The sequence below is a fragment of the Polypterus senegalus genome, chromosome 13 (genome assembly GCF_016835505.1).
Source record: "Polypterus senegalus isolate Bchr_013 chromosome 13, ASM1683550v1, whole genome shotgun sequence".
NCBI classification, from domain to species: Eukaryota; Metazoa; Chordata; class Cladistia; order Polypteriformes; family Polypteridae; genus Polypterus; species Polypterus senegalus.
The window spans coordinates 33,155,704-33,172,282 of record NC_053166.1 but is presented as its reverse complement, the minus strand read 5'-3'; the positions used below and the strand labels follow the sequence as shown (position 1 = coordinate 33,172,282).

Genomic DNA, 16,579 nt, shown 5'->3' with positions numbered 1-16,579 from the left:
AGTGTCTGTCCTTCAATCCAGCTAGAGGCCATACCAGATCAGAGACTAATCAGCATACTAAGATGAAGAGTCACGTGGTTATTTAGGCATACTGAATGCCTAGACTTCTAGTAAGACAAGCTGCTATCTATTCAAGTTGTATTAGTATTATTTTGTCACACGCATTCCTTCTGTTTTGTGCACATTCAGGAACTTTACATTGGAGAATGTTAATATATAATGTTAGAGTAAACGTGTAAATCTTCTTTCCTGCCTGTTTTGCTTTGTAACAAACAGGCTGTTAAGTATTAATATGTGGGTTATAGTTTGTGACACTCTTTATAAAGTTATATAATAAAGAGAGTGACAATAGGGTCAACATAGGACCCTTTCATGGTAAAAAAAAAACTTCTATAACCCAAAGACATCTTTGCTTGGTTAATTGGTGTTTCTAAAATGACCGTTATTTTGTGCCTATTTATGGACGTGCACCAGATGATGCCATGATAGGCTACATGATCTCATGGTCCTGCACTGAGCAACTAAGTGTGCTAAAAAACAAAACAGATGAATGAGTTTACAATGAGTTTTGCTGTCTTTGACTCTTTGACCATGGTTCGGATTCATGTAATTAGCATATAGACAGGAGCTCCTAAAGCTCTTTTAATGTAATAATGTTAAAAATCATAATTTATTAAGCTTATTAAGTTACGACTGTTATTAAAGGACAATAAAACTAAAACTCCACTCTGACTGTCCCTGAGTGGCTCCGCCAAAGCCCAGACCTGAACACCATAGAACATTTGTGGAAAGACCTAAAGATGGCAGTTTACGGACATTTTTCATCTAGTCTAATGGAGATTGAGAGTATCTCCTAAGAAAAATGGGATAAACTGCCCAAATCATGGGATGCAAAGCTTGATCCCATGGGCTTACCCAAGGAGACTTGAAGTTTTAGCAGCTGCCAAAGGGGCTTCTAAAAAGCACAGAATTAAGGGTCTGAATACTTATATGAATGAAAGTCCAGTTTTTGACTTTTAATAAATTAGCAAATCTTTTTGAGAACGTGTTTTTGTTTTGTCATTATGGGTCATTGTGTATAGATTACAGGCAAATATAGCAAATGTATCCATTTAACTTAAATCTACAATGCAATAAAGTGTGCAGAAAGTTAACAGGTCTGAATATTTTCTGAATCCACTGTAAATCTAGTAAGAAGTTAAATCTTAGTGTATGTTGAGTATATTCATTGTGGTCCCCGGCCGGGACGCCCAGGAGGAGGAGAGGAGGGCTTGTGCCTCCTCCAGACCGCGAGGGGGCGTCCGTCCTGGTTATATTGGGGACCACGGGTACAGGGCTTGGAAGCCCAGCCCTGTAGGGACCCGTGGTCACCGCCAGGCGACGCCCCGATGCCGGTTTACCCTGTGTGGTCTTTGGCCGGGGATGGAGCCCGGCCGGGACGCCTTGGAAGACCGGAGGAGGGCGTGTGCCTCCTCCAGACCGAGTGGGGGCGTCTGTCCTGGTTAGACAGGGGGCCTCGGGTACAGGGCTTGGAAGCCCAGCCCTGTAGGGATCCGTGGCCACCGCCAGGCGGCGCCCCAGTGCCTGTTTATTCCGGGAGCCCGGCACTTCCGCCACACCAGGAAGTGCCGGGGAAGACGACCGGGAGACACGGACGGCTTCGGTGCGCAGCGGCACTTCCGCCACACAGGGGTGTGGTCACCGTTAAGTGCCGGGGAGCAGCTGGAGCCCATCCGGCTCCCCATAAAAGGGGCCGCCTCCCTCCAGTCAGCGGTGGACATCGGGCGGCAGTGTTGGCGAAGCTGGAAAGAGGACAGGAGGCGGCCAGGAAGGCACAAGAGACTGTGGGCCTGGACATTGGGGAAATCGGTGCGAAAAGGCACTGGGGGTGCACGTGAGCTATTTGTAAATAATAGTAGTGTAAATAAACAGTGTGTGGTGCAAAATATGTCGTCCATATGTCGTCCGTCTGTCTGTGCTGGGGCCAGTGTTCATCATCCATTACTATCTTTAAACATTTATAATCTTTTCTTAGTCTAATTAATTGTTATTTCACTGCTATTGAGAGGAGTACAGAGAAGCTGAGATTCCAAACCATGAGAGTGTGTTGTGTCGTTCATTCATGTCAATAGCCAGACCATATCCCAGCAGCACTGGGTGACAAATAGGAATCAAACATCCCTGGACAGGGTGCCAGCCCAATGCAGGGACTTTTACTGTGTTAGTGCTCAAATAATCTAATCTAAAAGCAAATTGCAATATTAAAATACTCCAGACATGCTGTGTACATTCTCAACCCTGCCTAATCCAATTCAGTGTTACAGGCTGCACACTGCGATTTATTTGCACAATTCTGTACTTCCTAAGTGGCAGTCCTTATGGACCCTGTGATCATCAGAGGTGACTGTGCAGAGGGTGCAGACCTATAAATATCTGGGAGTGCCGCTAGATGACAAATTGGACTGGACTGCCAATACTGATGCACTATTTAAGAAAGGTCAGAGCAGACTATACTTTCTTAGAAGGTTGACGTCCTTCAACATCTACAATAAGATGCTGCAGATGTTCTACCAGACGGTTGTGGCGAGTGCCCTCTTCTACACGGTGGTGTGCTGGGGAGGCAGCATAAAGATGAAAGACGCCTCACACCTGGACAAACTTGTTAAGAAGGCAGGCTCTATTGTAGGAGTAAAGTTGGACAGTTTAACATCTGTGGCAGAGCGACGGGCATTAAGCAAACTCCTGTCAATCATGAAGAATCCACTGCATCCACTGAACAGTGATCATCTCCAGACAGAGAAGTAGCTTCAGTGACAGACTTTTGTCACCGTCCTGCTCCACTGACAGACTGAGGAGATCGTTCCTCCTCCACACTATGCGACTGTTCAATTCCTCCCGGGGGAGTAAATGCGAACATTACTCAAAGTTATTGTCTGCTTTTACATGCATTTTTATTACTATTTAATATTGTTTTTTTGTATCAGTATACTGCTGCTGGATTATGTGAATTTCCCCTTTGGGATTAATAAAGTATCTATCTATCTATCTATCTATCTATCTATCTATCTATCTATCTATCTATCTATCTATCTATCTATCTATCTATCTATCAACATTGGCAGTTTTCTAGTCATTTCTTTGACAGCATTATACCTTCATGCATTTGACTTGCTACCCTTTCAATGCCACTGGAATTCATTAGTTTGGTTTTCCCTTTCTCACTTTCCTGTAAATGTCAGGATAATATGGGTGGAAATTAAAACGGATACATGATAACAAAAATCTAAAAACCATGGAAGGACATGCAAGTGAGAGGCAAGGGTTCAGGAGCAAGAATGCTGCACTTTGAAGTGAGGTGTTACGATATGGCAAAATGGTTTGGCATTTTTTTCAAAATTCAGATTGTCTGGGGCATCTAAAACTCAAAGAGTCAGAATCCGTTACACTGGACAACTCATTTTTGGACATAAGAAGTTCGACAAATGAGAGGAGACCATTCGGTCTATCAAGCCCCTTTGTTTAGCTAATAGCTAAGATATCCCAATATCTCATCCAGATTCTTCTTAAAGTTTGTTAAGGTTTCTGCTTCAGCTCCATGTCTTGGTAGTTTGATCTAGATTCCCTCAATTCTTTTCGTAAATATTTTGGTATTCTTACTGAGGTGCAAAAGCTGGTAGTGCCTAAGTCAAAATGTTAGTATCAAGCCAACACTACTCTACAAACAGGAGTTAGGGCAGTTGAAAATGACAAAGCAAGCTAATCTATAGAGTATTAACACGGCATGATATCTTCTTATATAATACGCTACCATGGCTGTCCGTGTGTCTGTCCAGGATTTTAAATCACCTGCAGCTCGCAAACCATTTGACCAATTGACTTGAAATTTGGTACACATATACTACGTGACGTCTACTATCCGCTTTCAGGGTGATGATTGACCTCCAAGGTTATTCCTCTTTTTATTTTATTTTATTGTAGAATCATCTCTTGGCAGTGGCCAGCAGCACGGCTGTGTGGTGCATGTGTATGGGTGCCGTTCTCATCCCTACCACCTTTGCCGTCACTTCCCCTACCTCTTCATATCTTAAACCATTCAAGATTGAAGATTAAGTGCCAACTTAAGTGAAGAATTAAAGAAAATGTACTAAATAATTGCAACGTAAACACTGACTTAATCAGTTTAAACGTGAAAAGATGCAGACGAAAGAAGAAGCAGCGGGCTGCTAGGGTGGAGAACAGAAGAGCTGCTCAGGAAGCAGAAAGCACATCAACCTCTGAGGAAACGAATGTTAAACGTACAGAGGAAGAGGAAGAAAACTAGGAACGGTCAAGTCAAGTGTGTTCACTGCACGTTACTGGTATGCTATAATGCAGATGAGGAGGATAAAAAATTCACATTTGAACATATTGGTACAATGCTTACAAGATGAATGAATCAGAAATCAAAAGTAAATAGGTTTAGTATTTAATTAAAATGAACTTTCTTGCCTTTTTTTGAAAATTTCTAATGACAGCATCAATATTAATTGGTCTGGCAATGCTTCATTTTAAAGTGGGATCCAGAATTTACTAGCCTGGCTGAAGAGTGGAGTCACATGATCTTCTGACTGAGACATTCTGTCCCCAGTGGAAGATCTTGAGAACACAATCTAACAACACACCCCATGTAACATCTACCCCTGCTTTCCCCTACTATATGCAGCTAATAGTAAAAAATAATAAGTGACGAGTGATAAAATCTCATTATCATAAAGACTCGGCCCACCCTTGGCCCCCGGTCCCAGTACAGTTTACTGGCTAACCTCCCTTCTTGTAGGTCCTGCCACTAGTAATCCAATAAAAAGTCTAACAAGACTTAATATGTTATGTTATAGCTACAATGCAAATTACAATGTGTAGAACAATTAACATCATCACTTGGGAAATACTGAAAAAAAAAATAATTGATGAATATTATTTATCACTTCCTACAGCTACAATGGGGCTAAAGTTGGAAAAGAGAAATGCAACCCCTTCTGTGTGTCCGGTCGGCCACTTCCCCTGTGGCAACGTTTCTACTTGTTTGCCTCAGCTGCTGCACTGCAATGGAGTCAAAGACTGCAGCAACGGGGCTGATGAGGTCAACTGTGGTAAGAGTCCAAATTTATATAAAAATTAAATATAACTTTAATATAAAATCACAGCTTGTTAGACTGATCCCCCTCATGCCTTTGGAAGTCAGACGTTGTCTGAAATATTGAGTGCCAATTAACATTCCAAAGTTTATAAAGCATTATGGATGCGCTTGACCCTTAATCGTCAGAATTTATGAAATAATTTTGTGTTATTGGTATTATTTTGTTTATTTTATCAACGTATATTGGAGTTGTTTAGGATGTTGTGTGCTGCTACGCATCCAGGTCATATGTGACACTATGTGTGAAATCATCACTTTCGAGCTATTGGCAGAGGTAAATTTACAGAGCTGTTTTCAGGATAGAAGAGGCCTTTATTAAATGCATGGAGTCAAGCAATAGGGGAGGCAATGAAAAACAACTGCTGATTACACTTCTTAAATACACAGCGTATTGCAGCGCGTGATTAGCTTTCATCTTCCTTGTACGTTACTGTTACAACAACAACAACATTTATTTATATAGCACATTTTCATACAAAAAATGTAGCTCAAAGTGCTTTACATAATAAAGAATAGAAGAATAAAAGACACAGTAAGAAAATAAAATAAGTCAACATTAATTAACATAGGTCTGATGGCCAGGGTGGACAGAAAAAACAAAAAAAAAAAACTCCAAAAAAAATAAAATCTGCAGGGATCCCAGTCCCCTCTGGGCATTCTACCTAACATAAGTCAAACAGTCCTCTTTGTATTTAGGGTTCTCACGGAAGGACTTGATGATGATGGTCACGTAGACTTCTGGCTTTTAGTCCATCAATGTTGGAGCATCATGATAAATGGGCCCTATGATGCCAGGATCTTTTGTTTCCTGCTAGAACCAGACTGTTCTGTTCAGATCAACTCTTGAATAAAATGCTTGCTCATAATAAAAATTACAAAAGGCAGTCACCCCCCTTTGTGTTTTCAGGCTAACAGATTTAGGGAAGTCTGTGTTAGCATTAGGAAGTTCTGGTGGTAAGGCAACCTAACCACAACAGTGGAGTGGAGGAATTCACCATTACATTAGTGACAGGGGGCAAGACATTTCAGAACAGAGTAACATAACAACCTAATAAAGACAATGGCTCTTAAAACAATAAATACTGCTTTTAACCATGCTGTGGTTCAACAGATGATCATGTTTTGAATAAATGCATGGAAGGCTTCACAAAAAGATACATTTTGGTTTTGAGTAATTTTTCTTTGAACGTTTCTGCTTTTTACTTTACAGGTTTGAGTTTAGTTTTGTTCTGGGAATAGTAGTTGCCTGTTTCTGTAGTGTCTTGCATGCTACTTTTCTGTCTGAAAAAAAACACTCAGCTTTTCTTTCATATTTGAGATGGTCACGATGTACAGTGACAATATTTTTTCTTAGTTTTGTTACCATGATGAGAAAAATATACATTCACTGTCCCTCTTGCATGTGGTTAACAATGAACGAAGCATGTCCTTTGCACACATTTGTATTTAAAACTGTTTCAAACTTCAATAGTCAATAAAGGGTTCTGAACTATAACAAATGAGTTAACTAAGCTCCAAAACAGTTGCATTTTTAGTAAATAAATGGGTTCTAAGAAACTGGTTAAAGCAAAAACCTGCAACCACTTTGGACCTCCAGGACTGTAGCTGAATACTCTTCCGATATTAGATGAGAGTTGGGGAAGTACATGAGAAAGCAGCATTTCAGTTTTTGGCAACTTTTAAGATTTTCCTTGTGCCTCGTTATGTGGTGGGTGTGAAACACGTTGTATCAGTCCATGCTCCCAATCTCCTCTTCCTCATATTTCATTTCCTGTTTTAAATTATAGAGCAAATACAACTCTTCATCTTAATCAGATATTCCCATTGGACACTCTGATTGTGTAACTATATTCTTCAATGTGTGTGAAGTTCAACATAGTTGGGAACAGCGTTAAGGATTACCTTATATATGAAACCCTGCTTTATACACTGATCAAAAAAATTAAAGGAACCCTTTTAAATCCGAGAATAGCATCAAGTCAATGAAACTTCTGGGCTATTGATCTGGTCAGTTAAGTAGCAGAGGGGGTTGTTAATCAGTTTCAGTTGCTTTGGTGGTAATGAAATTAACAAGAGGTGCACTAGTGGGGCAACAATGAGACGACCCCCAAAACAGGAATGGTTTAACAGGTGGGGGCCACTGACATTTTTCCCTCCTCATCTGTTTTGTCACTAGTTTTGTATTTGGCGATGGTCAGTGTCACTACTGGTAGCATGAGGCGATACCTGGACCCTACAGAGGTGGCACAGATAGTCCAACTTCTCTAGGATGGCACATCAATACGTGCCATTGCCAGAAGATTGGCTGTGTCTCCCAGCACAGTCTCAAGGGTATGGAGGAGATTCCAGGAGACAGGCAGTTACTGTAGGAGAGCTGGGCAGAGCCCCTCGTAGAAGGTCCTTAACAACAACAACATTTATTTATATAGCACATTTTCATACAAAAAAGTAGCTCAAAGTGCTTTACATATTGAAGAAAAATAAAAGACAAAATAAAAAAATAAAAATAAGACAACATTAGTTAACATAGAATAAGAGTAAGGTCCAATGGCCAGGGAGGACAGAAAAACCAAAAAAAAAAACTCCAGACGGCTGGAGAAAAAAATAAAATCTGCAGGGATTCCAGCCCATGAGACCGCCCAGTCCCCATCAGCAGGACCAGTATCTGCTCCTTTGGACAAGGAGGAACAGGATGAGTGCCACCAGAGCCCTACCAAATGACCTCCAGCAGGCCATTGGTGTGCATGTCTCTGACCAAACAATCAGAAACAGACTTCATGAGGGTGGCCTGAGGGTCCAACGTCCTCTAGTGGGCCCTGTACTCACTGCCCGGCACCGTGGAGCTCGACTGGCATATACCATAGAATACCTGAATTGGCAGGTCCATCACTGGTGCCCTGTGCTTTTCACAGATGAGAGCAGGTTCACCCTAAGCACATGTGACAGACTTGAAAGGGTCTGGTAGAAGTCGTGGAGAACATTTGGTGTTTGGTGGTTGGTCAGTGATGTTCTGGGGAGACAGATCCATACAGTACAGGGACACACAGACCTCTACAGGCTAGACAATGGTACCTTGACTGCCATTAGGTATCAGGATGAAATCCTTGGACTCATTGTCTGACCCTATGCTGGTGCAGTGGGTCCAGGGTTCTTCCTGGTGCACGACAATGCCCGGCCTCATGTGGCGAGTGTATGGAGACAGTTCCTGGAGGATGAAGGAATTGACACCATTGACTGGCCCCCACACTCACCTGACCTCAGTCCAATAGAACACCTCTTGGACATTATGTTTCGGTCCATCCGATGCCGCCAGGTTGTACCTCAGACTGTCCAGGAGCTCAGTGATGCCCTGGTCCAGACCTGGGAGGAGATCCTCCAGGACACCATCCGTTATCTCATTAGGACATTGTCAGGCATGCATACAAGCATGTGGGGGCAATACAAACTACTGAGTACAATTTTGAGTTGCTGAAATTTCAGCAAAGTGTACTAGCCTTCCGCATTATTTTTTCACTTTGATTTTCGGGTTGCTTTTTAATTCAGCCCTCTGTAGGTTGATTATTTTCATTTCCATCAAACGATGTGCCATCCTTTTGTTCCTAAAACATTACCCAGTACATATCAGTAGAGATATCCAGCAGGATTTTTTTTCCTATTGAGTTCTGTTGTTTTTTTTCAGTGTTCCTTAAATTTTTTTGAGTGGTATAGTATGAACTTCAAAGACATATGGCAGATAGTTCCTGGACTAAAAGTAACTTAAAAGTAAATAAATGAATTTACCACTTTTGCCCATCAATCTATACTCCAAGATCCCTAATAACCAAGTGAAAAAATGTTCTTAGAAAGTTTCTCAAAAATGGGAATCTCCTATTTATATAAGTATTCAGACCCTTTGCTGTAGCTCTCCAAATCATGGTCAGGTACATCCTGTTTGCTTCAGTTCTTCTTGAGCTGTGTCTAGAAATTGATTGGTGTCTGCCTGTGGCAAGTTAATTTGACTGGATATCATTAGAAAGGCAAACACCTGTGTACATGAGGTCCCACAAGTCATACTGCATGTCAGGACAAAAAACAAGCTTTGAAGTTCAAGGAACTCTGTAGATCTCCACAATAAACCTATGCTGAGCAATAGATCAGGGCAAAGGTATAAAAACCATTTCTGGAGATTTGAGTGTTCCCAGAAGTGTAGTGACCTGAAAAATTGTGAAATTGAATACATATGAAACCAGCAGGGCTGTTCTTGAAGTGATCAAGAACCCAATGGTTCAAAAGAGCTTCAGAAGTTCTCTGCTAAAGTGGAAGAACCTTTCAGAAGGATGGCTGTCTTAGCAGCCCTCAGTCATTCAGGTGTGTATGGTGGAGTGGCTGACTTTCACTTTGCCAAATGGCATTTAAAAAGCTCCGAGAGCATCAGGAAGAAGATTCACAGGTCTGATGAGACAATAATTGAACTCATTGGGCTCAATTCCACATACTATATCTGGTGAAGACCAGGCACTGCTCATCTCCTGCCTAATACCATTCCTATAATCCAGGTGTGCAAAGCTAGTACAGACTTACCATGAAGACTCAAAGCTATAATTGCCACAAAGTGACTTCTACAAAGTTCTGAATGAAGGATATGAATATTTATAGGAATGGGAGATTTCCATTTTTCATTAGTAATACCTTTGCAAACCTTTCTGAAAACATGTTTTCACTTTGTCATTATGGGTTGTTGAGTGTAGAGTGAGGGGCATAAATGGCAAATGAAAAACTAAAATTAAATCTACAACATAATTAAATGTGCAGAAAGCTGCATGATTTCTGAATCCACTGTAAGAGTACAGACAACAATTGAATGTAAATGTCTCAAAGCAATTATGTGTTCATTTTGTTTATTTCTTGTTCGACAGAAGACATCAGTGGCTGGTATGTGATAATCGATAAGGCTCGAGGAACACCTTTCCCTGATAGCTGGCAAACAGAATGCCGTAAGTAGTAAAGAGTTTCTTAAACACCACAGATTCTAAGGAAAACTGGAGGAGCATTCACTAAATAGTCACTCTGTCAGTCACATGATTCTAAAGTAGTGGGCTGCAGTGGGAGAGGTGAGGTATCATGCAGAAGCAGGATCTGAATAATAAACGGGGCTTCGTTAACACATTTCATATGAGAGCATTAGTTCATCTCACTTCTTAAATGAGGCAATCATAGCCTATCTCCAAATTTAAACAGTTTCTTTTTCCAGGCAAAACCTAATGATACTGTGCAAACAAGTTATAATATAAATCCAATATATACCAGTTTAGAGTAGTCTTGTTTGGTATACTTGTTGGGAAATTACTAAAAAGAGTTTTAGTTGGTGAAATAGAAGGCAGTATGAAGAGTTGAGATCCCAAGTGGGAAAACTGTAATGTGTTGCTAGCAGTAACTATGGCACTGGAGGTCTTTCTTCTGTCCTGGTGCTTAGGTAAATGAGCTGGGGATTCCTCAAATGTTTGTAGCATTTTTGTATTTTTAGTCCTGTTATTTTGTTTTCTATTCTAATTCAGAAGATTTTGTTTAATGTATTTTTATTTGGTGTTTAATATTTGATATTACTTTGTATCTAGTGTTTATAATTTGGTCTTTTTCTTGGGCTTGTATTCCTATTGTACCCTTTTAATTTTTGTGAAGCACTTTGAGCATGGGAAAGGCATTGTATAAATAAAATGTTATTATTTTTCTTTTTTTTTATGTTATTATGGGTAGATACCTCCATCTGGTAGAAATACTATGTAGACAATACAGAATAAAGTGAGCATGATTGGTTATAAAAAGTGTTCAAAGGAGACAAAGGCAAAAAGTGATTAAGGGGAACTCAAGCAGTTCTGCATACTCTGCATAATAAGAATCCATCAGGACAAAGTTCTAGCGAGAGAGTGCCATAAAAGATTCTGTGCATTGGGGTATGCTGGGATAGAACCGTCTACGAGAACTGTGACTGTGCTGCACAAAAACCTTTGCTCAACGTGGGCCAGGAAAGACTGTGGACTTGAGGTCTGTTTGCATATCAGCGAGGTAGATCATGCCAGGGACAAATGGATGACTGAGAACTTGGAACATGTGTTTGCTAACCATGGAATAAATGGGACAAACTGTTAATATCAAATATCATTTTTTAATCTATGTAATTAATACCAAGTGTTTATTTTTTTCTTTCTGTTTTCCATCAAAAATGTTGGAATATTTTAAGGAAGATGTGATGCATTGCTTTAAAATGTGAGATTGGCTAAAATGACAGGCATACATCTGGCTGTAATTTAGATAAATTCAGTGTAAGGAAAAGCTTAAAGCAACTTTTGGGTGGAATAACAAGAAAAAAATGATCTGTTAGGGTAGATGGCCTCAAACATGAATGAATTCAGTTTGCTGTATAATTCTTTGCCATATTTCTTTAAATAAGACTATCAGCTAATACTGTACATGCAGTATATATAATATTAGCACTGACCATACAGACATCCATGGAGCCGGTGTGTGCTGCACTATAAGCACAATCCAACAGTGACAGAACATCAAAGCATGCACAATGGTGGCCTGGTTTCCATTACTGATGGTTTATTGTCTCAGTCCCTAATTTACCATGGCACAGGACAATGATAGTTTCCAGCAAGGCCTTCAGGCACAGACAGACAGAAAAGTATCCACCAGGAGTATATTGTAATTGTATTGTAATGCAGTATAACATATGAGGGTAAGTCAATAATGATCCACACTTTTGTGGTAAATTTGTATGGATTGGCCATACAGCTTCACCCAAGCAAATGTGGAAACATGGTGTGTCTTTGGTCACATCACCTTGATTAGTCAGTTTTCTCTGGTTGTTTTCTAGGTGTAAACTTGCCCATTCCACTCGCCATTGGTAATCTGCTCATCTCCTTTCAGAGTCTTCCATTTTCTTTACCTTTTGTAAGGCATTCCTCTTCCATAGATCTTACTACGCACAAAGAAGTGTGGACACCTCATAATTGTGTGTTTCTACATATATATATATATATAGTGTAAAACAGATATGATTCATTGGCATCAAGATGTAAACATAGGATATTTTTTAGCTCTTCACTAAATGCATTATTAAAAAAATTAATGCAATTGTATTCTTTCTACTTCTGCTTGCCACCAGACCTCCGAGAGTATCCCCAGATTTGTGACTGCCAAGAGACTGAGTTGGAATGTGTGGACGTCCATTTGCATTCCATCCCAAAGGTGTCTCCAAATGTAACCTTATTGTGAGTAGAAAAAGACTGTATACTTAATATTTGAGAGGTTTTCTTTTCAGATCAGGTTGCTTTATCTTTTTACAGTCATTTATTTCCTTTCCTTTTATCCCAGCAAAGGAGAATTGATAAGTTCTGTAATTGCGGTCATGTGAAAAAGTCAATAAATGGAAATGGTTGACTTTTTCAACAAATGTGAACAGGCAGACATTAGATATTCATGCAAATAGTGCCTACAGATAAAAGGTGATATACTGTATAGTGGTGCCTGTGGTTCACGAACACAATCTGTTCCTGAAATCTGTTCGTGAACCAATTTGTTTGTAGTCCAAAGCAATTATTCCCATAAGAATATATTGAAATGTAATTAAGTGGTTCCCAAGCCCACTTAAACCTATTTTGTTCATTATTTTTTTTTGTTTTTTTATAGTAAAAATTCTGAAAAAAAGACATTACAGTATAAAAATGCCTTAATAAGAAGAAAATATAAATAAAGAGAACTCTTAGCTCACCTTTGTAAGGGAGAGTTTAGGCGTGAAGGATTGTAAGAGAGGAAGGGGTTAAGGGAGAAAGCCACTGTTTGGAAGGAGAGTCCGCTTCCATGATAACAGTGGGTAACTGTCCTTCGGGCGTTTTTTCATGTCTTGCTCTCTTGTCCCTGATTGGTCCGTGGAGTCTCATGGGGCCTTTATCACTAAAAATCTATCCAGTGAGATCTGTTTTTTTCTGCGCTGAAGCACTGTCCTAAAATATGACATCACATTATCATTCATTAGTTCTACCAATCTGTTTGTCACAGTTTTGTTTGGGTGACAAATTTCAACAAAGGCCTGCACTTCACTCCACTTAGCACAAATGTGTTTTCATTTCGTTGGTAGCTTCCCTCACTTCCTCTTCCTCGGAGTGCCATCGGCTTCATCAAAGTCCTCAAAATCTCTTTCAGGAGCAGCTTCTGGCCACAGTTTCCTCCAGCCTGCTCTTAAGGTCTCAGTGTCAGATCGATGTCATTCATGACCTGAAAACACAGAGGGAACAGAGCCTTCTTTGTACAACTTCTTGAAGCTGGCGATCACTTGATGGTCCATGGGCTGCAGCAGAAGCGTTGTATTGGGGGGCAGGAACTTGATTTTGATGAAGTCAACAACAACAACATTTATTTATATAGCACATTTTCATACAAATAATGTAGCTCAAAGTGCTTTACATGATGAAGAAAAGAGAAATAAAAGACAAAGTTAGAATTAAAATAAGACAACACTAATTAACATATAATAAGAGTAAGGTCCGATGGCCAGGGAGGACAGAAAAAACAAACAAAAAAAAAAACTCCAGATGGCTGGTGAGAAAAAATAAAATCTGCAGGGGTTCCAGACCACGAGACCACCCAGTCCACTCTAGGCATTCTATCTAACATAAATGAAACAGTCCTCTTTGTATTTAGGGTTCTCATGGAAGGACTTGATGATGATGGTCACGTAGACTTCTCGCTTTTAATTCGAGCTGTATGTCCAACTCGTCCTCCAAGCCTGGCGGGTGTGCTGGGGCATTGGCCATCACCAGGAGGCACTTAAGGGGCAGACTCTTCTCAGCAAGATATTGCTTGAACACTACAGTCAGCCATTCCTTGAAGAGGAGCCTTGTCACCCAAGCTTTCGAGTTTGACCTCCACATAGCAGGCAGTGTCAACTTCAAAACGCTGTTTTTCTTGAAAATGCGTGAGTTTTCAGAGTGATAAATGAGCATCGGCTTCACTCTGAAGTTCCCGACTTGCATTTGCACACAACAAAAGGGTGAGCCTGTCCTTCATTGGCTTGTGGCCCAGAAATGCCTTCTCCTTCTGCGTGATGTATGTCCTAAACAAGCTTGTCTCGTCACAATTAAACACTTGATTTGGAAGATACCCTTCCTCATCCACAAACTTGCCAAACGTTTTCACGAACGCTTCCGCTGTTGCCTTGTCTGAACTCGCAGCCTCATCATGACTTACCACACTATGAATGCCACTTCTACGTTTGAAATTTTCAAACCACCCCCTACTTGCTTTAAACTCTTCAAGTTCAACACTCGTACTGCGGGTTTTACCCTTCAAATTGCCATGCAATTGTCTTGCTTTCTTGCAGATCATTGCCTCACTAATGCTATCATCAGTCATCTGTTTTTCATTAATTTACACTAATAACAGTTTTTCAACTTTTCAACACTCGAGGCTTTCACTTACTTAAAGCTGTTACCCCTTTTGCCACATTAGCTGCTTTGATGGCCTCTTTATTTTTTCAAAATTGTCGAAATGGTGGACTTTGCCATCCTGTACTTGGATGCGATATCTGACATGCGAACACCACGTTCATGCTTTTCATTGATTTCTTTCTTCACTTGTACTGTGATTTTCCTAACCACCTTTTTCTCCTTTTCAACACCACTATCGCTCTTCACTTTCTTAGGGGCCATGCTGAAATAGTAACAGGTAACAGTAACAGGAGTTACCATAACAATGAACACAACACGTGTACAGTAAGGACTAGTACGTATAGTACTGCGTGCATGTCTGACCGCGACCGAAGACTGGGAGAGAGTGCACAGGATGCTTGGCGGGGATTTTGTTCATCAAGCAACATTTGTTCGTTAACCACAGCAATTTTTTTACAAAATTTTTGTGAGTGAACCGATTTGTTTGTGAACAGGGATGTTCATGACCTACAGGCATGACTGTACTTAAATTAAAAAAACAATGAAATTTGCCTTTTCAATTATTTATTCAACAAAAATATGAATAGATGTAATGGTCTACTGGGGAAAAAGTGAGTATACCTTTGGCTTCAGAAGCTGGTATTGCCCCCTTTAGCAGAAATTACTGCTTGTAGGCATTTTGAATAACTGAGGCTAGGGATCAGCACTGGCAATTGGAAGGTTGTTGGTTTGAATCCCATAAATGCCAATAGGGACTCTGCTCTGTTGGGCCCTTGAGCAAGGCCCTTAACCTGCAATTGCTGAGCGCTTTGAGTAGTGAGAGAAGCGCTATGTAAATGCAAAGAATTATTAATTTTTATTAACTGCCCACCAACCTCTGACATTGACTCCATGCAAATGCCCTTCATTCCTTCAGGTTGCACATTTCAAATCCCCCAACAATATTTCAATGCAATTCAAATCAGGGCTTTGACTGTGCAAGTCCTTGACCCTCCATTTATTTTTGAGCCGTTCCTTAGCAAATTTCCTAGTTTGCTCTGGAACATTATTACATTGAAATGTCAATTTTCCGTCTCAGGCTCATCTTTCAGAGAGATGACCTCACATCCTCCTCAATCACACTTTTTGATATGATGCATAATTCATCGTTGACTCAATGACTGCAAGTTGCCCAGGCCCTGAAGCAGCAAAGCAATACCAAACCATAACATTTCCACCACCCTACTTCACAGTTGGTTTCAGGTTCTTCTCCTGAACTTCTGTCTTCAGTTTGTACCAAACATGTCTACTGTTACTGTGGCCAAAAAATTTGATCTTTGATTCATCTGTCCAGAGCACATTGTTCCAGGATGTCTTTTCTTTTGCTAGATGTTCAATGTCAAACTGTAGTCTTGCTGTAATGTTATTTTTGGGTAGCAAAGCCTCTCTCCCAGGACACCTCAGTTACAGGTCAAACACTGAGTAATCACTGTCTGATTGTAGATATAGGCACTTTGACACCAACTGTTGCAATGGTTACCTGTAGATCCCAGAAGGAAATTTTGAGGTTCTTGTAGACTTCTTTTAGTATCAGATGGTCTGCTCTTGCACTGAATTTGCTGGGATAGCCAGTCCTGGACAAAGTAGCAGTCATTTGAAATCCGTGCCGCTTGTAGTTGATATTCGTTATGGTTTAATGATTGATTTCAAATAATTTGATGTTTTAAAATCCCTTGCCAGACAACTAGGCATCCATAACCCTCTTTCTGAGGGTCTTAGAGAGCTCTTTTGATATTGGCATGATGTCACCACATACACTAATAACAAAAAGAACACCAGACCCTTGATATCTGCGGTTTAACTAAGACTGGTGCCACCTGCATACTCTCTATGAAGATTCTAATCATTGACGCCTAATTTGGAACACCACATTCTAATTTTAAGGATTTCAATTGGTGATAAATATAGGGGTGGGCTTACTTTTTCCACATAACAA

General features: G+C 40.3%; 1 protein-coding gene across 1 annotated transcript in view; it reads left to right on the top strand.

Annotated features, from left to right (window-relative positions):
* Nucleotides 1–16,579, top strand: part of LOC120542738 (relaxin receptor 2-like) — a 94,617-nt gene that overhangs the window by 6,751 nt on the left and 71,287 nt on the right. Inside the window, exons 2-4 of the mRNA XM_039775377.1 lie at nt 4,974–5,129; nt 10,072–10,149; nt 12,324–12,429. Of these exons, the coding sequence (XP_039631311.1) occupies nt 4,974–5,129; nt 10,072–10,149; nt 12,324–12,429 (340 nt within the window). The remainder of the gene's footprint in view (nt 1–4,973; nt 5,130–10,071; nt 10,150–12,323; nt 12,430–16,579) is intronic.